The 22,482-nt window shown below is 40.9% G+C and overlaps 1 protein-coding gene across 5 annotated transcripts in view; it reads left to right on the forward strand.

Moving 5' to 3' along the window:
• ELAVL4 (ELAV like RNA binding protein 4) overlaps positions 1-22,482 on the forward strand; it is an 86,544-nt gene that overhangs the window by 30,492 nt on the left and 33,570 nt on the right. For 3 of the 5 annotated variants that reach the window (XM_007105392.2, XM_007105393.2, XM_007105395.2), the window contains one exon: positions 6,434-6,674. In XM_007105392.2, coding sequence (XP_007105454.2) covers positions 6,434-6,674 — 241 coding nt within the window. Of the gene's footprint in view, positions 1-6,430; positions 6,675-22,482 lie in introns of those variants that run through there. The other 2 variants (XM_028488112.1, XM_007105394.2) reach the window with 2 other exon arrangements.

A 22,482-nucleotide genomic window follows, 5' to 3' on the forward strand; every position in this document is an offset into this window, starting at 1 on the left:
GTGGAAAATACTGGAGCAAAGCCATGGTGGTGTGGCTGACAGGATTGGTGTGAGGGCTGTGGTAGGACCCCTGCTGTGCCTCCCTGGCGTCTGGAGTAATGATCTCCTCAGCTGTGAGGATCAGGACCAGCCCTATAACTCTTACCTGACTCCCCCCAAGCCTGAGCACATGAAAGCCTTGTGAAGAGTGGGGGACGGAGGGAGCTTTAAGAGATTCATGAGCCGATGGAAGAAATATTAAAGGAGGCCTTAAGTACTTTCTAGAATTTTAGAATGGGTCTCGCCTAATGTACTTAAAGGACTTTCTGGCCACAGGACGTGCTTGCTCTCTCCTCTGACATGTGGACCCTTCAGCAATAAATATTTGTTTTAATGAATGAATGAATTCTGAAGGCAAGAAATTACATGAAAAGAGTGATTGGGGAAGGAAGGCAAGTTTTTAACCTTTGATTATATTGCTACTCTTAGAATCAATTGGGAGATTTCAGTCTGAGGCAAAGGATTGGCTTTAGTGTACCTAAAATGTTATGTGCATGTATATTTTGCTGAGGAGAAAGAGCAAAGGCATTCACCAGCTTCTCTACAGGGTCCATGTCAGCCAAAGCTTCAGCCCTCCTGCTTGAATGAATGCCTCTTAGAATCTGCATTACATTCATTCAGTAGTTCTTTATGCAGAACCTACCATTCTCGGGCCCTGTCCTACATGCAGGAGATACTATTATAAACAAAACAGATGTGGTCTCTGTACCATGGAGCTCAGAGGTCAGGCCGCCATTCTTTGTGAACTGTTTAAAGTACTCTACTCAGAAAAGTAAGGAGGTAGACATGTCTCCACACCTATATTCAAGTGCATTTCTTTGATATGGCCACCTTCACACCCTCCCCGAAAAAAAAAGTAGAAGTAAACTCTCATCTAAGGGGCCATGTCTGCATTGCCAAAAGAATACTCAAGTGAAGTAGCCTGTAGGCCTAGGCTTAAGTCCTAGCTCTGTCTCTAACTAGCACTGTGACGTGTGCAAGTCACTTCCCCTTTCTGGTCCTCAGTTTCCTCATTAAAGTTACAGGGTTGGGTTTGGTGGTCCCTAATGTTCTCTGATATCTGTCATGCATCCACACTGTGAACTCAGTGAGGGCCAGCTCCTTGTCTTTGTTGTCTGTTTATCCCCGGGACCTAGCACAGTGCCTGCCACTCCAGGGCTCCATCTCCATTCATCTAACATTCCCAGACCTAGCCATTGTGGAAATGAACCCTTTTATAATGCATATAACCGGGCATGTCCAGGAAGTAGTGTAACAGATACCTTGGGCGGACAATAACAAAGGATGTGATTGAACAGTTAATTTAGGACCACTGGGAAAGACCCAGAATTGTGGTGACAGAGATGCCTTGAAGGGCAGAGAGGGTTGGCTCTTATTTTCAAGAATATCCTGAGAAAGAAAGAAGCCTGGCCCAGCCTCTGCTTCTTACCCCCACTGCCTCCGCAGAGATAAACGACCCTGAGTGATGATCCAGCAGCTGCATGCCTGAGGCCTTCCCTCTCGCTTTTGTTGTATATTTTGCAAAGAAAAAAAAGGGGGGGAGTGGGAGGGGTGAGGTTAATGCCTTGAGTGTGAGTAATTAGTCATTCAAACCATCAACATTTACAATGACAGGATTTGAGTGCCTACATTATTGTGCACTGCTCTAATAGTTTACCCCTGAAATTTTCTGCCTGTATAATGTTTCTTAAAATATATCACGGGAACATAAAAGATTTAATGCAGTGCTTTGTACAACCATTAGAGTTTGAAGTCAACTGAACCTCCTCAATGCTCTAGCCTGGATGCTGACTGTAATTCTGTTCTTAATTGCCATTCAGAGGAGGGAAGGAAGGCAAGTCAGGGGTTTGGAACCTGGTCAGCTACGAAGTTGGCTGTGAGACCCACACAGAATCCTTCATTAAAGTCCATATGCACACTTGAGTAACTGATATATTTATTTGCAATGACAGTTGTGCTGTTAGACTATCAAAGGCCTTAGAGTAGGGAAGCAAGATTTCTGATTTTGCCGAGCCGGCCTCTGAATTTATTGAAGGATATGCTTCCCACTAATACACATGTTTACCTCTGGTCTGTTTCCCAAGTAGAGATTATAAGTGTCCTCTCTTTAAGATCTATCATGTAAACTTAAAGTGCCACAGTTTCATATTCTTGCATTCAGTATATTTACATCTTGGTAACTTTCTTATTTTCCAAGTAATGTTTTACAATGCTCTTGGTTCACTTGTGTATCAGATTTGATTCTGACATTTTACATTTCTGATTCTTTTTTTAAGCCTGTCTTGCATCCTGGGATGCGTCATTAAGACCAGCAAGGGGTCTTATTACATGATGTATATTAACACATTTGCAAATGTTTCTCAGCTTTGAAGCTGTACGTTTTTATTGAGAAAACTCTGTGTGTGTGCATATGTGTATTTTCCTCAGTTTCTTCTGAGTCCACAAAAGGATAAATATGTAGTGTGTGTGCAGAGCAAAGAGAGCTCCATCTCCATGAGACAAGAAATGACTTGACCTAATTTATAGGTTTGTTTGGTTAAAGTACCTCAGTACCGAACATTGTATCTCATGGTTCCCTTTCAGGGGTTTGGGCCCAGTTTGGGTTGTCCGATGTACAGATGTACATTGTATCTCATGATTCCTTTTCAGAGGTTTGGGCCCAGTTTGGGTTGTCCGATGTCCAGATGGGGCTCAGCTCCAGGAGTCAACATAAATTAGGAAATCCACATAGGATGTAGGGAGATACAGAAAGCTGATTGGGGAACTGAAATTTCTTTGCTGCAGACTTGATACTTCCTAGGCCTTTCTGGAGCAGGGAGACCCATGAGATGTTCACAGGGACAAGTGCTGGCTTTCGCCACGTGTGTCTGTGAGTCGAGCATCCAGTGAACAAACACCAAACACGGCTGTGAGGTAACCTTCAGTAGTCTTGGTCCCTTAGGTATGACTTACATTCTTCTTACGCCATCATTAACACCCACAAAGCTGCCTCGCTGCAGAATATTTTCTAGGTGTTTGTGCAAGAGCCGAGCCGTAAGAAGGGTAACCTAAGAAAGTGGAGCAGCGAAGGTGTTCCTTAGATTGTGGGACTGGCTTTTTGCCATTAAATCAAAATGTAGTAGTTGGGCAGCTCTGTGGTTCTGCCACCCGAGCCTCCTGAATTGGATAAATTCTGTTTTTTAAGTTCCTTACTGAGTTGGCAGTGCTCCTTGTGTTTGTTGCCTGGACACCTGACTCAGTGAAGCAGTGAGACGACACAGCAAACGGAGGCACTGCACAGACCCAGGAGGCCGACGGCTTGGCAGAGCAGAAACCTGCCTCACAGCCAGGAATTTCAGTGATGCTCCGTAACAACATCTCCATTAGCGTGACCCCTCCCCTGGGCACATCGCCCCCATTCTTTCCTGGGCCCTTGCCTCAAGGACAGAGCAGCTGAATAGGATTTACTGGGTGCATTTTCTATCAGTACTGAGGAGAGCTTGATTTACGATTCCTCTCAGGAACCCTTTGCTTTCTCCTTGCTGTTTGGACCAGCCTAACACAATCCCACAGTTGACCTGAAGCCAAGAAAGTTGTAATGATTTAAGTGGAGCCCCTTATGTTACCTACATGATGGCAAAGAATCTTAGAAGCTTCCCACCTTCCTCAATCTGCCTTATTTCCATGACTCCTGTTGAGACTTCGTTTATTTTTCTTTTGGTTTCATATCCCACTTGTGATTATCAGAAGAAGGAAGGATTACAGTAATGCTCACCTATGTAGGGCATGATGAGGAAAAATACTTATGATGCTTCTAGCCACTTTATGTTCTAGGCAACTTATATATATAAATAACCTTGCACAGTAGGCTTTATTCCAGTTTACAAAGAGGAAACTGAGGCTTAAGAGTATTGAAGTAACCTGCCTGAGATCACAGAGCTAATAAGTAATAGAACTAGAATTTTAAGTCAGCTGTTCCCTTGGCTAAAAACTCATTCCCTTTTTACTACCACTATGGTTCAGATGAGTAAATAAGCAAAAAACAGAACAAAACAAAAGCAAAAAACGGTCTCTGAAGGTTGATGAGGATGAGTAGCAACTAGAACTTTCATACGCTGCTGGTGGGAGTGTCAGTTGGTACATCTACTTGGAAAAACTATTGACAGTATGTACAGAATACACCCTATGACCCAAAAAATAGACTTCCAGGAATATTCCCAACAGAAATGTGTGTGTGTGTGTATACACCAAAAGACATGTATGTATATAATGCTCATAGCAGCATTATCTACAATAGTTAAAAACTAGAAACAACCCAAATGTTCATCAAAGTAGAAGAGATAAATAAAACATGATATTTTCATACAATGGAATTCTCTACAGCAAGTGGAGAAGAACAGCCTACCACTACATCTCACAACATGGATGACACCCAGACATAATGTGTGAAAAGACATAAAAGAGTATGTATTGTGTGATTCCATGTATGTAAAATTCAAAAACAGATAAAACAAATCTATGGATTAGAAGTCAAGAGTAGTGGTTACCTTTGGGGGTGGTATGAATAACAGGGGTGGGGACGCAAGAAAGGCTTCTGGAATGCTGGTCATGTTCTGTATTGTGATCTGAAAGGTGGTTACTTAGGTGTGAGTTGTGTTTACTTTGTAAACATTCCTTGAGTTGTACCCTTAAGATTTGTACATTTTGCTACATGTATATTATATAAACATGCTTATCTCCCCAAAATTCTCTGAGCAGCCAAATGGTAGTAATGGAAGCTACTAGTAATCAGGTATCTGCTAAGCTTTGGTTTCCTTGTCTATAAAATGAAGAGGATATTAGAATGTGGCTCACTGCTTTCTTGTGGGGAGTCAGTGAGAGAAGTCACATCAGGTGATTGGCTGAATGACTTGGATAAATATCAATGATTGTGGTTATGTTCCCACCACTATTCAGGCACTTTACATACATCCTGTCACCAGTTCCTTCTTACCATCTTGCAAGGCAGGTGGCATTGTTCTCCTCTTTCAAATGAGGAAAACTAAGGCTCCCCGAATTTAAATCCCTTACCCAAGGTCACACAACTAGGGAATGGCAGAGCATGATTCCATTTTCAAGTAGTTGATGGTCAATTTCACGTAAGACAGAAACCACACCATGAAGGGTGAATAAGGGATGGTGCTAGGATAGAATGGAAAAGTGGGACTGATGTGCTGCATTTGGGGCCAGGAAAACTGGGTGCAGGCCCAGACTCTGCCCCACTTTCCTGTGATGACAGAGAAGTCGCTGGATGTCTCTGGAATTCATCTCAAACATGAGAGTTTTGAACTGAATTGTATTCCCTGAAGTGCCTTCTGGCTCTGTAGTTTTGTGATTCTCCATGTTTGTCATTCTATACAAGGCATCTTTAGGACCTGGCTCCCTGAGCTTAAACCCATTTTTCATGTGAAACCTTATCCTATCAATATCTTCTTGGGACTTTCCTGAATGCCCCTATCCTTTAAGCAGGTTTCATTGCTCCTCTGTTACAGGCCCATTGTCCTCCTGTAGCCATTTGCCTTCTGTGTCCTCTGTGGACTGTAAGCCCCTTGTGGGTAGAGACTGAGACTTATCTCTTTTATTTCCATGCATGCTGCCTCAAACAGTTCACACATTCGTGGAAATATTTGTTTTATTAACTGTTTAGATACAGTGAAAGTCCTTTTAAAGTAATGTGTGAGAGGACAGCCTGGGGCTGTGCTAGACTTAAAGTGGAGACCTAGAGAGAACTTTTCCTTCATGTTTTTAATTTTATTTGAGGTCCAGGAGAAATAGTAACAGAGGCACTGGGGAGAAAAATTATTAGATAACTTTGTAGCTCCGCAGCATGCCTTTATGAAATCTGAAGTTTGATCAGTATTAAGTATCAGTGAAAATCTAAACCCTTCCCATATGGAACAACCCCACTTAATTTAATGTCATTTTACTTTATGAGACAGTTAATAAACAGGTACTGTATTTGAACTTGTGAGCATAGCCCTCTATATTTAGCTTTTTCAGCTTTAATGGAACTATAATTTTAATCATGATTATTACTTTACATTTTAATTATAATTTGGTGTGGCTTAAGTATACATTTCTGAGAGTGATTGTGTAATGAAAACAGGAATTAGCTTTTCATTAACAAAATAATGGGAGAGTTCCCACTGCATTCTAGTCTGTGCTCAAAATCTACAGGCTGGCCTAAAAATAGCAAGGGGAGTTTAACATTTTGGTTAAAAACATGTTTCTAAATTGGCTTTGTGCACAACCCCATCTCTTTTGCTCCATCCTGCTTTATCTTGTTCTCTTTCTTTACAAAAAATAAAATAAAATCTTGAAAGAGACTTCGTGTCTTTGAGATATCAAAAGGCTTACTATTTTTATTTTTATTTAGATAATTAGCACCATGGAGCCTCAGGTGTCAAATGGCCCGACATCCAATACAAGCAATGGACCCTCCAGCAACAATAGAAACTGTCCTTCTCCCATGCAGACAGGGGCAGCCACAGATGACAGCAAAACCAACCTCATAGTCAACTATTTACCCCAGAATATGACCCAAGAGGAATTCAGGAGTCTCTTTGGGAGCATTGGTGAAATAGAATCCTGCAAACTCGTGAGAGACAAAATTACAGGTATGCTCTTCTTCGATATTCTAGGCTTGGGATTCACAGCTGCGTTGTTCCATGAGATGTGCAGATCTTAGCAGAAATGCATATGTGTGGTGATGCCTTTTGAGTGTCTGCAGCGTGTATCCTGCTTTCAAGGTCAGCGTGGGTACACAGTCATAAACTCATATGCGTATGTATACTACATGAAACCATGTTGCAAATTGGTAGGACTGGGAAGCAGATAAAGATTTTGGAGCTTCCTCAGCTTTAGTTTATGTGAAATAATCCTTTGGCTGTGTCCTCTTTTATTCTTAATCAGCCACCCCTACCCTTTGTTCTTTAGTTCTCAGTTCTGCCCTCTGCCCTCCCTATACTAGTTTTTATCTATTTATCCCTTTCCTCTCAAACATTTGGTTTGCGTGTGTCCAGTGTTCTTCCATGTATCTAAGACTATCTTTTAAAGGGGGCCATTGTGGTCACAACTGCCCATTGTCCCTGGGAGAAATAGGCCCCAAGGATAGCAGATCATTCTGGAATAAAACTACCCTGTAGTAGGAGGGGGATGCTTGATGAAGGTGTTTTATCTTATTTATTTGTTTGTTGTGAAGATACTCTCTGAGAAGTCAGAGACTTTTTACTTGAAAGTGAAACAATACCCTATACTTCAATACTTGAAAGTTTTAGGTTCTGAATTTTTTCTAACTGACAGCCATTTATTGAGGACTTAATGTTTGCCAGATACTGACGCTATTATCCTTTGGGGCTGGGGATGAGGGTAGTTTTCTTGTAATCCTTCTGGAAGTGGGAATGTTTTCTTAGAAAAATACTGGACTACATAGTGACGGCAGTGAAGCTACTGCTCTCTGATGCGCCCTTCCGAATATCATTCACACTCAGCTTTGAGTATTTGTCATTTTTGGGTGTTGACTTTTGTTTCCCTCTCTCTGGACAGTTTAATTGAAGAGCAGCTGGCCTATATAAGAAAAAGGAAACTCTAAAATACAGAGATACATTAACTTGATTTTTAAATCAGAGAATCCAGTGTGTTTATGTGCATGTAGCTATATATATTCTCCAGTTCTTCTAATTCACTTGTTAATTTGTCCCCCATTTATATTAAGTATTTTGCAAAATCATAAAACTAAAATAACTGTCAAAAATGTAATTCACATAACCCTCTAAACATAATTTCCTCTTCTGTAAAATTGGAAAAGAATACTTATCTCAAAGGGCTTATTGTGAGGATTAAATGAGAGACTGGATATATACTGCCTAGCACAATACCTACTGCATAGCAGTCTCTCAGTAATGGGGGAGGGTGTTATTATTACAGGTACAGTTAGTATGTTTCAAGGAGAATGGCTAGAACAGAGAAATTTTATCAAGGTCTCCAAATGGGCCAGAGCTTTGGTGTTCTTATCCCAGAGCCCTGGATCATCCATCCTTTGACAGAACTGCCTATGCTTTCAGAAAGCCAATGTTTAGATTCCTGAAGAATCTTTATATAATAGGATGATAATTCAAACCAAATTAAAACCAGTTAACCATATGATTCTTCCTCCCACTCCTGTATAGAAAATGTATTTTTGGTATAGCCTTACCTTCTAAATAGGGACTCTGCCAGCTATATTAGTGAATATTATTAATCACCTTTTCAAAAGAGTTCCTTTAGAACTATAGTAAGATTTTTGAGAAGTACTGATTCGTGGTGTTGTTCCTTGTTTTCTAAAGACACATGTTTAAACAAGCAGATTCCTTTACTGAAAGAATGCTAATTTGGTAGTTCACTGAGTGTATTTGAATAAGAGTGACAGCTTCGAAGACAGCCTTTAATTTGGTATACAAAACCAAAATTGTCAACTTTGGTTTGTTTAGCACCCTCTCCAGCACAAGCAGAGACATACAGTAGCATCTGAGCTTAAAGAAGAAGCTTACGGGTTGAAAGCAGAAATACAATGCAGGCATAAATTTATAATTATGCATTTTTTTAAATTCAGAGGAGAAAAAAATTTTATTTGCAGAGAACTTATGGGAATGAGGCAGGGAAATATAGGGAGACCAGAGATATTTGCCCTCATTTGGTAGCAGTGTTTAATAAAAGTAGAACTTGTGGTTGTAAAGAGTGCTTATTAAATTCTTCATTTACACTACCTAATTAATTCTAGCATTTTAAATTAACAGTGAAACTGGTCCCTGCTGTACCATTCCATAGATGCAGCATATTTCCTCCATCCACCCGTTGTTCAGGTTTAATTGGCTACGCTGAAAGTCAGAGAAGGAGGGAGAGATGGGGCTGTAGGGAGGTGGGGAAGGAGTGGGGATCGCTTTGATGGAAGGCGCTCTGAGGCCTAAGTCAGAGAAGGAGGGAGAGATGGGGCTGTAGGGAGGTGGGGAAGGAGTGGGGATCACTCTGATGGAAGGCGCTCTGAGGCCTACATTTGGGGTTAAGTGATAACGCAGGCTGGGAGAGGTGAGGTTTCACACCAGCCAAGTTAAAAGGCTGCTGCTAGTGGTTCAGAAGTCAGGGTAAATGACATCATAGGTATTTTTGTTGCCCTGATTTTTAACATCCCCAGTCCCCCTTTTCCTCCAACACCTCCTACAGATCTCAATGCATCTTGATCCTGTGAAGTTTACAAGGAGTTCTAAATATCCAGTGGGAGGATTTGGGGGGTGGGAAGTGGCAAAGAGATAAGAATTCAAGATTAAGATTTTCCAGCCTAAACCACTCCCTAAGAGAATGTAATAGATTCCCTTAGAAGGTTCTGGCTTCTAAAATTGAGAGAGAAAGAGAGGGGGTGAGGTGGGGGGGGTGGGGAGAGAGAAAGAAGGAAGGAAAGAAGGAAGGGAGGGAGGGAGGAAGGAAGGAAGAAAGGAAGGAAGGAAGGGAGGGAGGGAAAGAGAAACTGTTAATGGTGTTGCCAGTAGGCTGGCTTCACTCCTGGCTATGGGTTGTCAACAAATTCTCCATTTGAATTTGGGCATAGACTTAAGTGTTGTGGTACTGAGGACATACTTGTTATTATTTATCAAGTACTTACTCTATGCCAGGTACTTGCTAGGCACTGAAAATACCTTATTTCACTTAACATTAAAAACAGCCTCCATTTTCTTAGATGAAAACACGGAAGCTTAGTGAGGTTAAGTAACTTCCCCAGACAGCACAGCTATTAGCAGGTGGTAGAACCGGGATTCACCCCCAATTTCCAAAAGCGTGATCTTATGTGGAAGCATGTGCAGGGTGCCCCTGCCTGTGGTACCTGAAGATCCCTGCTAACCCTCACCCCATAACCCAATGAAACACTGGGTTCCTCTGAGTAGCAGTTGCTGGCCGCACTCTGCACCTAATGCACCTAATGCACCATGGCTTAAAACAATATTCCTGTATATAACGGGAGGCAAAGATAACAATATTTATCATCCTCTGGGGATATAACTCCATCTTCAGTGGACACCCAAATTTACTGAAAGTGCCAGGTTTAAGATTCCCTCACAGTGCTTTTGGACATCTCTGTTAATATCTTCTCAGAGATACTAGATTTTCTTTTTCCAATTGGGAAAGGCTGCTTATCAGGATAATCTAGGTACCAGGGAGAGAAAACGTGTGTCCCAAGTCGCTTTTGTGTGCAGCTATGAACACAAGGAGGCTCTGGAAGCTATGTCCTTTATTTTTCTCTTTCATCCACCTGCAGCCTCTGCTGCTAGAGAGGAAGGAAAGTGGCATGTGGCCCACAAGGATTTATGCAACTGAGGAACTCAGGCAAAGAACACCAAACCCCTGGTAAAAATTCTATTATTCCCGTGGACTGCAGATAATTGAATTAGTTTCTTTTTTTAAAAATTTTTTTTATTTTGCTGCCTTTTTGCTTTTCAAGCTTTGAGATTGCATTTCTGAATCCAGGTTCCTAGATGATCAGTATTTTAGGGGAGGAAACATATGGCTGAACCAGAATAGAGTTAGGTGGCTCAGGGTATGTCTTAAAGCCAGAACAGCTGGAATGCTAAATTGCATTTTTATAATTGTCCCTCTTGTTATCACTTCTCTCCAAAAGGAATAGAGAAAGCATGAGGGAAACTAACAAAGAAAAATCGGCAGAAATAAATCAGTGTACAACAACAAATAGTTTTGATCTGCTGGTCTAGATTGTGTGATTATTTGCATTATAGAGATAAAAAAAAGAATTATACTTTTACTTCATGTCACTCTCCATGTGCCCATACAATGCAGTTTTTAAGAGGAGTTTTCTATCCATTACAGGCAAGTGAGAGCTCTGAAGTGGGGGTTTTGAGGACAGGGTGATCCAAACTGAACACTATAGATTATAAAACTGAATATATGGAGTGACCGCTATATGGAATAGATTATGTGGGCTGTGGATGGCTAAGAAAGGGTGAAGTCTGTGTTAGCTGGAGCTATTGGCCAGAGTGGGGCGGCGGTGGTTGAAAGATGGGGTTAGGATTTAGGTAGAGGGAAGAAAAGCAAAGGAATGGAGCTAAAATTCCAGTCTAAGAACAAAAGCCTTTTTTATTCCTCTGTGCTTTGGACAAAGGAAGTAGAGCTGGGACGTGCCTCTTTGGAAGCAGTAGTCTTATATTGAAGCAGCATTGCCAAGTGAAGCTAAGCATACAAAAACATCAAGACAGTTAGAGTTGCACCCCAATGGACAAAGACAACATTTCCTAAACCCCACCTCTAATCCATCTCTTCATTTCTTCCTTTATAACACATCTTTGGCTTAATTAATATTATCATTTAGTGGAAAGAGCAGAATAAGGCAAAAAAGATGCTTCGCTACTGGAGACATCAGGGTGAATTCTTTGCCACAGGCTTTGTATGTGGAATCACATCTCTAATTAAAGGAACCATCTCAGTTTTGATTCAGTGACATTGGGTTAACTTCTCTTCTTTCTCGGATTTGTGAAAGTGCTAATATTCCTGTATGTCCCTCTCAGGAGGTAAGATGTGGAGTGTGGACGACAGCAGTGGGGGGGTTGGGCAGGGGGCTGTGTCTGTTAGAGCATCAAGGCCAAGAGGCATTACATGGAATACAGTCTCTTGGGTTAAAGAGGGAGAGGAGAGTGAGGGTTGTGGGTTACCTCATGTTACCTCATATACTTACAAGGAACGACTAATAGGGACACTATGAGAACTTAATTGTTTTGCTTCTAAGATAACTTTATAAACAATAAAAGGCACTGAAAAAAATCCTAAAATATGAAAGTGCTTTGAATTCACTCCTGAAATGTGAATTCAGCCCTAGGGTAAGTTTTATTAGTATAATTTCTGACAGCACCCAGCAAAGATGAATAAAAATAATAGCAGCAGCTTTTGTATGTTTTTGTGTGCCTTCTGTGTGTTCTGGGCACTATATTAAAAGCTTTAAATATAGTTGCTCATTTAAATAGTAAATTGGGACTTCTTGGAGATTCATAATCATAGCCAATGTTTATTGAGTACTTACTATGTGCTAAGCATTGTGCTGAGATCAATAAATGGAGTTTCACGTAATCCACAAGGCGGTCATTTTACAGTCAAAGAAACTTGGACTTAGGAGCAATTGAGTCATTTGCCCAAGGTGACTTAGCTCCCAAGTAGGGGAGCTGGGACTTGAACTCTTGGCTGTCTGACTAATTGTGAGTTATCCCATTATAGTTTATCTCTGGCAGTTTCCCTGAAAATACTAAACTGACGTCTCCCCTTTACAAACCAATTCAGCTTATATTGCCTAGGGAATGAAAACTTTTAGTACAGGGAAAATATAATTAGAATTCAAAATCTTTTGTTTTGGAAAATAGCATGCTATGCATTGAATTAAATAAATGCCAGTGTTTTTCTTTTTTTTTTCCTTTTTTTAACATCTTTATTGGAGTATAATTGCTTTATAATGGTGTGTTAGTTTCTGCTGTATAACAAAGTGAATCAGCAATATGTATACATATATCCCCATATCTCCTCCCTCTTGCGTCTCCCTCCCACCCTCCCTATCCCACCTCTCTAGGTGGTCACAAAGCACCGAGCTGATCTCCCTGTGCTATGAAGCTGCTTCCCACTAGCTATCTATTTTACATTTGCTAGTGTATATATGTCCATGCCACTCTCTCACTAATGCCAGTGTTTTTAAATTAAGCAGGTTGCTGCTTACCTGAACAAGGAAGCATAGACTTGGAGTGGTTTTTACCTGCAGATTTTCTCTTCACAAAATATCCCTCACTGTGTTCTCCTTTTCTTTATCTTGCAAGCACCGTATTGAAATGGATGCTGCCTTAAGTTTAAGCATACTTAAAACCCGGCCTCAATTATGCATATCCAAGAAAATCCCAAGATATCGATTAGCTAAATGAACTTTTCTACATGCATATCAGAGGGATATTCGTTAACGATGGGTAGAGTAGAGGAAATAGTAGCATTTATCAGCATATTTTGTGCTGATTTTGAAAATGTACTTGGTACAGTACAATGTGCCTCTTGAATTCAGAGGAAAATCAGGCAGATTTGCATCTGTTATTTTATTTATCACCTCCCTGCAGTCATTTTATACATATTCCACAAAGAAGAATAAAAGAATTTTGAGTTGTTGACTTGGGGAGGGGGTTGATTATTATTGGAGGTGAATGGAAAATTTTTAGGTATGGAGAAGATTTGGGAAACTAATGCAGTTACAGAACAGGTGAATAGGGGTCTGCTTTATTAAGGGGAACTTAGAGAACGTCAGAATGTTAAGTGCAGACAGTAAGCCATATAATCATTGTGCCTCTTACACACCCATCAAGGGCAATCAGAGACCTCCCATCCTTTCTAATTAGGACAGGTTGGCAATTGAGTGGAGCTGTGAGGTTTAGAGTTTGTGCAGGCACAATCTTTTTCTTTCGACACATTTCTTTCCCCAGGACGGCAATAGGCAGGATTATAGACCAGGTATGGTTTCCTTTTGCCCCCGGCTATCTTTCCCTTCATCTTCCCTTCCAAATCAGAGGGTTCTGCCCTGCTTCTGAACTCAGATAACCCATAGGAAAATATTCTCACATCCCAAGAGAGATGTCTCAGAGGATTTTTACCTAGGATGTGAATCAGGACTGGGTATTTTAAGGATTTTCTATTTCTGTACTTTAGATGACTGTTTGGTTCATAAGACCAATTCCTTGTTCACTAAACACCCCTCCTTCCCCCAACACATAAACACACCCGCCACACACACACACTCACTCACTTCCCCCTTCTCTGTAAAATGACCTGGTTGATTGAGACTAGGAACTAAAGCAGGAAGGTAATGTCAAACTGAAATTTCCACACATTATCTAAAAATGTAATTCGTCAGCTTCAGGGTAGGAGGAAAGTGCTTGCTGAAATGTGTTAATGGGAAATTCATTTTTTTCTTGTCTTCTGTGAGCTGTGGTAGTGGTGATTTCTTTTTTCTCTCTGCCTCCACCCTGCCCCCATTCCACATTTCCCTTACTGCTCTTAACTGATGAACTCTGTTATCTGTCTTTCATTCCTTGTCAGAACTAAAGATCTTTTTAAGTTGACTTTTTGTTTTTTCTACAGCCCCAAATTGAGCTTTGATGGGAGAAGATATTTCTAGTTTGGAAAGAAGATAAAATTCAGATGGAGGCCATATATTTGTATAAGGCTTTTACATTTGTAAAACATTTTCAATCGGCCAGTTATATTTATTTAGTGCCTGCTCCCTCAGGCCAAATAAATGTTATTTCCTTTCCTTCTCTTCTCTTAAATTCTGTGTCAGTTTCTGTGAGGAAGCTAAAGAGGGTAAGACATAGTTTGTGCCCACATGTTGCTGCTAGCAGGGCTAATGAGTGGGGGAGGCCAGGACAAATCACAGGACCCTACAGAAGCCTGCAGGTCTGGAAGGGGCTGGGAGCCTGCTTATGATGCATAAAGGTGGTGCCACCTTGCTGTTTTGTGGCGGGGGGGCGGGGGGGGGTTGTTTTGTTCTTCACCAAAGCCCAAACTCACCTTTCCTGACCCTAGCTGTTAATTTCATTGGAAAGATAGCACAAAAGGATTCATAACAGAACAATGAAGTTGGAGGTTTGCCTACTGTGTGTCAGCTACAGTGCTAGGCATGCCGTATGTGTTATCTCATTGAAGCTTTGTACCAGTTATGCACGGTCAGTGGTATTGTCCCCATTTTACAGATAAGAAAGCCAAGGCTTAGAGTCAGTTAGCTGGAGAGCGCAAAACCTATGGTATTTCTATTACCTTACCTGCCTCTGCTGAATGAAGATGAAGAAAACATCAGCTATGGGTGTTCAAAGGATAAAAAGATCACTGTGGGCTGGGGTTCTCAGAGCAAGTGTCAAATAGGAGCAAGCCTTGAACTTGGTAGAGAGTACATCGTAGTCTGTGTACATAGACCAGTACACAGCTGAGCCAAGTTTCAGAGATATCTTCAAGGGATAATGAATAGAATAGTCAGGACTGCTCTGTGGGGTAAAGTTAGTACCCCCTTTGTGTTTATGAAATAAGTTCAGAGAGTTTAAGTAATTTCTCCAAGGCCATAGCTAATAAGTTCTGGAGCTATGATTTGAACCCACGTCTGTCAGACTCCAAAGTGTGTTCCTTCTACTTTGCTAATAAATAACCTGACCTAACACAGGAGGTGGACAACTTGCAGACTTCCCATGGTGTCTGTGATTTGAGAATCATTGTTTTTCTTGCTGAGGTCAGGGCCATGTTCTCTGAGTGACTCTCTTTCCACCTACTTCAATTTCTTGCTGATTTATAAGTTTGGTTTTCTCCTTGGCCCTTGTTTTGTAGTTGGATGTCTGGTGGAACAAGGACCATTTACACTAAGTGGATGCAGCTAATTAGGGTAATTACCCTAACTCCTATGGCTGCTGATAGAATTTCTCAACACAAACGTCTTAAATCAGATTAAATCATTTTATTGGTAGTATGAGCATAAAATATATACTTAATAATCCCTGATATTTGACTTTCATGTTTATTTTCAAAGATTTTTATATTCAGTACCTCCTCTGACCCTATTAAAGTAGCCAATATAGGCAATGTCTATACTTACTTTACAGATAAGGCCAGTGCACCCCAAAGAAGAAACATTGGCTTCTTATTTTCCTTTCTTTTTCTTCCTCTTTTATTTTCTTGGCGTGTTTCCTACCCTGCCTCCTTATTTATTTATATGCCATTTGATCCAAAAAGGATTTGAATTGGCTTATGAGATGGAAAAGAGCTAAAATTAAAATAGCCATAGATTTTCTAAAAAAACAAGGTAGAAGGGAAATGGGTGTAGAATGGTAAAAGGAGACCAGAGAGAAAATTTGTAAATTATATGTCACTAGGTGACTTGTCTGAGAAGTAACAGACCACCTGGCCCCCTAGTCTGTGTTTTCTTTATGTCAAGGAAATATGGATGGTGACAACCTTGATCCCCTTCTCAAATGGTAACCAGGAGCTCAGCCCTTCTCCCCTTCCCACCACACGCACTAGAGCCTCCGATCGTGGAGCCCATTGCCAGCTCTACTACAGGATAGGATATGAAGCCTGAAATCACAGGCATAGAGTTTTCCTTTTTGCAAATTAAATCCATGTTGGATTGATCGACTTGTTTTTTACGGCCAGAGCAGGCAGCCACACAGAGAAGCTGCCTGAGTGGAGTCCCTGTTTTCATTAACACAGGGTGTAGACAGTGTGCCAAAGGAGGCGTCCTGAAGCGAGATTCTTTGCCTGCTGCCCTGGACTGAGGTATTGGTGGCTTCTGAGTCTCCGCAGTCTTCCCCCTCCCCCTCACTCCCAAGGTTGGGCACACAGGAACGTCAGTCCTCTGCTTCCATCTCCCTGGTGAGGGTTCCTACACTGAATCCTGGCAGGTTCCCCATTGTCCGGGACCCTGAGCTGGACAATAAAGAGGAAGAAATGAATGTCACTCTCACTTCCTGGTCCTGACCCTGGAAACTGCAACTAGTTCTCAGCTGCCTTTTCTCTTCCAGCCCCTCACCAGTCAGTGGAGCCTTCCCAATGAGACAGGCCACCCTTTAAGTACAAAAGAGATGAGCACTACCCGAGAGCTCTGCACTCCCCAACACACACACACCAACTTCCTGGTCACAAATACCAGATGCAGTGCATTGGACTAACCAGAAGTGAGACAGATGTCAGTCAAAGTCCTACACCACAACCCCCCTCCTCCACACACACACACACACACACACACACACACACACTTAATAGATGTAGGCATGGCCTTGCAAAAGTCACTGTATTCCCTTGGACCTCCATTTTCTCAATATACAGTAAAAAGATAAATCCTTACCCTACCTTCTTTGGATAGTACTTGTGAGTTCAAACCAGGTGACAGATAAAGACACTTGTAAACTAAAACAACCTGTAAATGTGAGAGGCCCCTTCTATCCCATAACTCCTTCCCTCTTCTCTCTAAGTGTTCTACCACTGGGCCAACAAACAGACAAAAGGAGAGGAGTGGAGAAGAGTGGGAAAGTGGATTTCTGTCCTGGTTCAGTCCTCAGTATGTAATTCCAAGGACCCAGTAGGAGAAGGCAGGAGGATGGAATGGGAACTCAGATTTATTTAGTACTGCTAGAAGCCAGTCACTTTATGTTTGTTATCTCGTTTAATCCTGACCTTGCTTGCCCCCAAGAGGTAATGGCGACCCCATTCTTCAGATGAGGAAACCAAGGCTCATGGAGTTTGAAATGACTGACCTGAAGTCACACAGTTGGCAGGTGGCCAAGCTGTCTGTGTACCTGTGTCTCTCTGACCACATGCTGCTGCCAATTGGGATAGGAGTCCTTCACAGAGAGGGTTCCCTGCATTCTGCTGTTTCATCCCGAGTTGTGAACGTGGCTGTGTAGGATGTATCCCAGTAAGCCTCAGAAATAGCTACAGTAATAATGCACTTTACTAACGCAGTTTTAGTGGTTCTGGAAGATTGTAAATTAAAGCCTTTAGTTCAATATTTGAAAATGTCAGGATGGTTTCTGAGATTGTTTTAAAAATCAGGCCACTTTTATGAGTGGCAACATGAAGAAATGGAAAGATCCACCAAGTTCTCGTTCTAGCTCTAGCTCTGGGGCTTGCAGTGGATCAAGCCATTCGATGCCTCAGGTTGTTGTGCATAAAATGGGGATAACCCTGGCTCTTTCCACCTTACTGTGTGTTGTGACATCAGATGAGCTGCTAATGTGTCATTAAGTCGTTAAAGTGCTATACCAATTCAGGATATTACTGTGGTCACCTGGAAGATAGGATATTGTAAGCAGGGGATTTCTGAGGGTAAAGTAAATACTAAAACCCCTGTGATAAGCTAGCTTTGCTTTCTGGTCTGCCTTCCAAATGTTTTGTTCAGATATCTACGTACATCTCAACAAAAGCTGATTACCTCTCTCAGACATCAGTGTGTAACTGTTATTAATGCTCAAGCTGATCAAATTACAATGCCACAGATCCTACTTGCACTTTAATATTAGATTTTGGATTCCGGTCTATAATGAATGATTTTTCTCCATGCATTGGAAAAATTGGTTAGCAGAGTTCATAAGAAAGTTTAATTAGCAGGCTGTTTGTGAAAATAGCGGCTGTGAGTCATAGTTCAGAATGAACTAACATTTCTCAGGGTTGAATTTGTTCTTCTGTTCCTTGAGCAGCCACACAGGATCCTTGTGTTTGGGAAGCTGGTGTCTGCATGCTGCCCACTTGAACTGCATCGTGTAATAAACTAATGACAAAAACAGCAGATTTGAAAAGCCAGAGAGGAAGAGGAGGTGTAGGGTGTTTATATATTTGTGTATGTGTATCTGTGTCTTCCAGGGGAATATCGTGGACCTACTATAATCCAGGATTGTGTGAGGCAGGAGGGCTTAGTGATTAAGAGCTAGCTGCCTCTGTATGCATCCCAACCTCACCACTTACTAGCTGTATAACAGGAAAATGTTTACTCTCTTTGTGCCTCGGTTTTCTCATTTGTAAGATAAGGATATTGATAGGATTATTGTGAGCATCAGTATATGTAAAACACTCAGAACAGCACCTGACATATATAATTCTCACAGCAGTTCTGCAAGGTGTAGGTATTATTTGCTCTAGTTAACAGGTGAGGAAACAGACTCAGAAAGGTTAAGTAACTTGTCCCAGGTCACACAGCTTCTAAGTGGCAGGGAAAAGTTGAACCCATGTTTGTTTGACTTCAAAATCTCTATTTTTACCTACAGTACTGTACTGCCTCCCAGGGTTGTATGCCTAGTTAGTTAAATATAGATAGTGTTCATGTGTATGCCTGTATGTACGTACCTATAAGTGTGTGTTCCTGCTTGGGGTCCACATAGCCACCCACAATTTTGTTTTGTTTTTCCTCTGGATCTTTGGTTCTCCTAGTGAAACACCTTGAGCTCATCGCATGCTGACTACTGAAACATAGCGAGCTAGAACCAGACTTGTACAATGTGTACTAACATGTGAATGTATACACAGATGTCTGACCCACTCCCCACTGTGCATTTCTGTCCTGTGTCTAGATTATCCCAGAAGCAAGTCTGTGTGATGTCTTCTGAGAAACAGAATCATGGACTATCACAGTGAAAAGAGACCTTAGAGCTATTCTCTGGCTTGGTCTCCTTGTTTTCTGCTGGTGCCTCTGGTATCTTAGGAACTGTAGCTCAGAGTCGGGGTCCACATCCCCCCACCTTAGGGTAATTATATCTTGAGACAGTATTCAGTCCTCTTTGAAAGAGTAATGTTCATTTGGGAATCCCATCTAAAAGTCTTTCCCAAAGGTACTTAATAGGTAATATGTTTTTTAAAATAGGTTATGTGACCGCATGAGTTTGGGAAACTGAAGTAAACCAAGTTATAAAGGAGTTTCTTTTTATCACTACTTCTCTGAGTCTGTGCTAATGTGTGTTATAAATCGTAAAAAGAATGGTATATAATATGTAACATTACCCAAAGAAGCTTTTCTTCTCCAGCAGTTTGTGGACTACATTCTTAGCCAGGAGGGAGAAATGGAGCTCCATTAGGGATAAGTTTTCCAGGTAGAAGGGAAGAAGACAGTTAGAGCCAGTTACTACCTGATGACCTCCTTTCTTTTGTTAAGAAAGAGGTGGGGTCATCTACTGCATGTGGATGGGCAAGTGGAGGCCTTGGTGTCCCAGGAAAGTGTTACCGACTCCCAAAAGGGACAGAAGGTGATGCCATATGGGTCCATCTCTCTAGCACCAGCAAAGTCCCATCACATACTAGGCATTTTTGTTGAAAATTATTGAGTACTGGGTATGTTCTTGGAATTATTTAATTTATGGGTTCGTTTGGTCTCTTGACCGTCAGAGTGATGTTTCATTTTCCATCACCTGAAAGAGCTGAGCCATTAGAAGGTGTTTACGTTTGGTGATTCTCACACAGATCTCAGGCACTCCTTCATTTTCACCTCTCCCAGGTATTTGACTCAGTGTAATGAAGCTGGTCACACCTGCTTGGTGCAGCCATTCCCCCAGAAGCCCGTAGCTTTAAAAAAAAAAATAACAAAAGAATATGGCTTCCCTCCTCCATTCTTACTCCACAGACCCATTTCTGTGTGAGTTCTTTTGTTCTTGGGTTTTGATTTCTTTATTTTGTCTTATTTCTTAACTGTATGCTGAATGGTGAACAAAAGGGAAAATATACTTTTGCTTCTTATTTCTTTTCTTTTTCATGCATCTGGGGAATTTCTTTCCTTTTCAACATTTGTTGGAGCCAAACTGAGCCTTCAGACCACAGTCATGAGCTTCCTGATGGTACTTTCACTATCATTGAACTCCTTGATGGTAGGGTCGGGGAGTTCCACACAGCTGTTAGTGGTTAAGTCCAAGGCCAGAGAACCCCATGCCCTTAGTTCAGAAAAGACACTGGCAAAGGTTTTCAGACAAAATTCTTCTGCAACTCATATTTGACATCCTGACTTAGCTTTGCACAGACCAGTTATTTATCTCACCTCCTTCGCTGAGAGCCATGAATTTTCTTTTACTTCGAATAAAGGCAATTTTAATAGATTTATATTCAGTTAATATTTTTGAAACATCTCCCTTGTGCCAAGCTCTCTCACATAACTTATCTTAATTAATTTAAATCCCAATATGATATCAGGAGCCTCCACCTGCCCTTTATAAGAATAGTGTCTGATGGGAGTTTTGGAAGTAATTTTCTTTGTGCCTAAATACAGCAATTCCTTTCACCCACAGACATTTCACCCATAGACAATCTCATTTTGCCCAAAGGCTGATTACAGTGTATATAATTAGTATTAACCTGATAACTTTTTCTGCCTCTTCTTCCTTTGTTGCTAAACCCTTCTCTGACATCAGCTGCAGTTCTGGAATCACCTGTTGGTTCACATCCGTTCTAGGGGGAAGGTCTTGTCTGTCTGACATGGAAAACTCTGTTTCATGTGAGAGTAAGTCAACCAAGAGTTAAGAATTCTAGTTCATTTCTCTGGCTAGCTGGGAGTTTGCCAAATTCCTCCTCTTTTTGTTTTGACCCTTGTTAAAAATATTTAAATATGTGACTATTCTTTCCTGTCTCTAAGAGTATTCTGAACATAATTTAATTTAATGTTGCTTCTATTAAGAATCTCTTATTGCCCCAGGGTCATCAGTCTGAACATTTCTTTTTGTGTGATAAATGCTGAAGGTAAGCTAGTTGTCACTGAGACTTCTATTTTCCCTGGTACATTACCTAGAATATTTTTTCCTTTTGGTTATTTTTAACTAAGTCTAAGTACTTGATACTAGCTTTTTATCCTATGAATCGCCTTTCTTTCTTGAATAGGCAGAAGAAAAATAAGGTTCAGATTAGTTCAGTTTTTTCATTTATTGAGGCTTATTATTGAAGTGTATGTTTGAAGATCTGTCACTTGGAGCAACTTACTTTACAGAACAAACCAAAAGAGTAAGTTTTTTTAAAAACAATCCTTTGAGAACTGGTCGGTTGGCTTTCTTTATGAAATAGTGTAGCTTTGTAACTGGTCCTTCCTGCTTTCGGGACTCCTGGAAATCATCATGTATACTCTGAATTTCCATGTACCTCACCCCAGTAACAGAGGTATTGTTTTACATCTACTTGAACAGTTTGGTTGATATCGTCTCTGAAATCAAGAAACTCTGTTGAAAGCCTCTATGAGCTTTAGAGTCAGAGGGACTTGTGTCTCGGGATCTGAGGCCTCTGGACATGTCTTCTCAATGGTAAATGGCAGTGACCATGCCTAACTTGTAAGATTGTTTTAGGGAGCAGATGAGATGATACAAATTAAGCAGTCAGGTAGAATTTAAATGTTCTCACTGCAAAAAAAAAAAAAAATATGTGTTAATTAACCAGATGGGAGGAATCGTTTCACAAGGTGTTTATATATATATATATATATATAAAAATCATGATGTACACTTTATTTTATTTTTTTAATTTTTATTTTATATTGGAGTATAGTTGATTCACAGTTACGAGTGTACAGCAAAGTGACTCAGTTATTCGCATACAAGTATCCATTCTTTTTCAAATTCTTTTCCCATTTAGGTTATTGTAGAATATTGAGCTGAGTTCCCTGTGCTATACAGTAGGTTCTTGTTGGTTATCTGTTTTAAATATGGTAGTGTGTATGATCTTACAAGCTTCTTTGTCAATTATACCTCAGTAAAGCTGGAAAAAAGAAATAAAGCACTCAGTATACATAGTAAGCACTCAAAAATTGATAACTATTTTGTTACTCCTTCATTCAACATAGATTTACTGAAAGCCTACTATGTGCCAGACATTAGTTGTACCAAGATTAATAAGACCCTGTCCCTGCCCTAAGGAACTTAGGGTTCACTGAGA

The sequence above is a fragment of the Physeter macrocephalus genome, chromosome 4, assembly GCF_002837175.3.
Source record: "Physeter macrocephalus isolate SW-GA chromosome 4, ASM283717v5, whole genome shotgun sequence".
Taxonomy (NCBI): Eukaryota; Metazoa; Chordata; class Mammalia; order Artiodactyla; family Physeteridae; genus Physeter; species Physeter macrocephalus.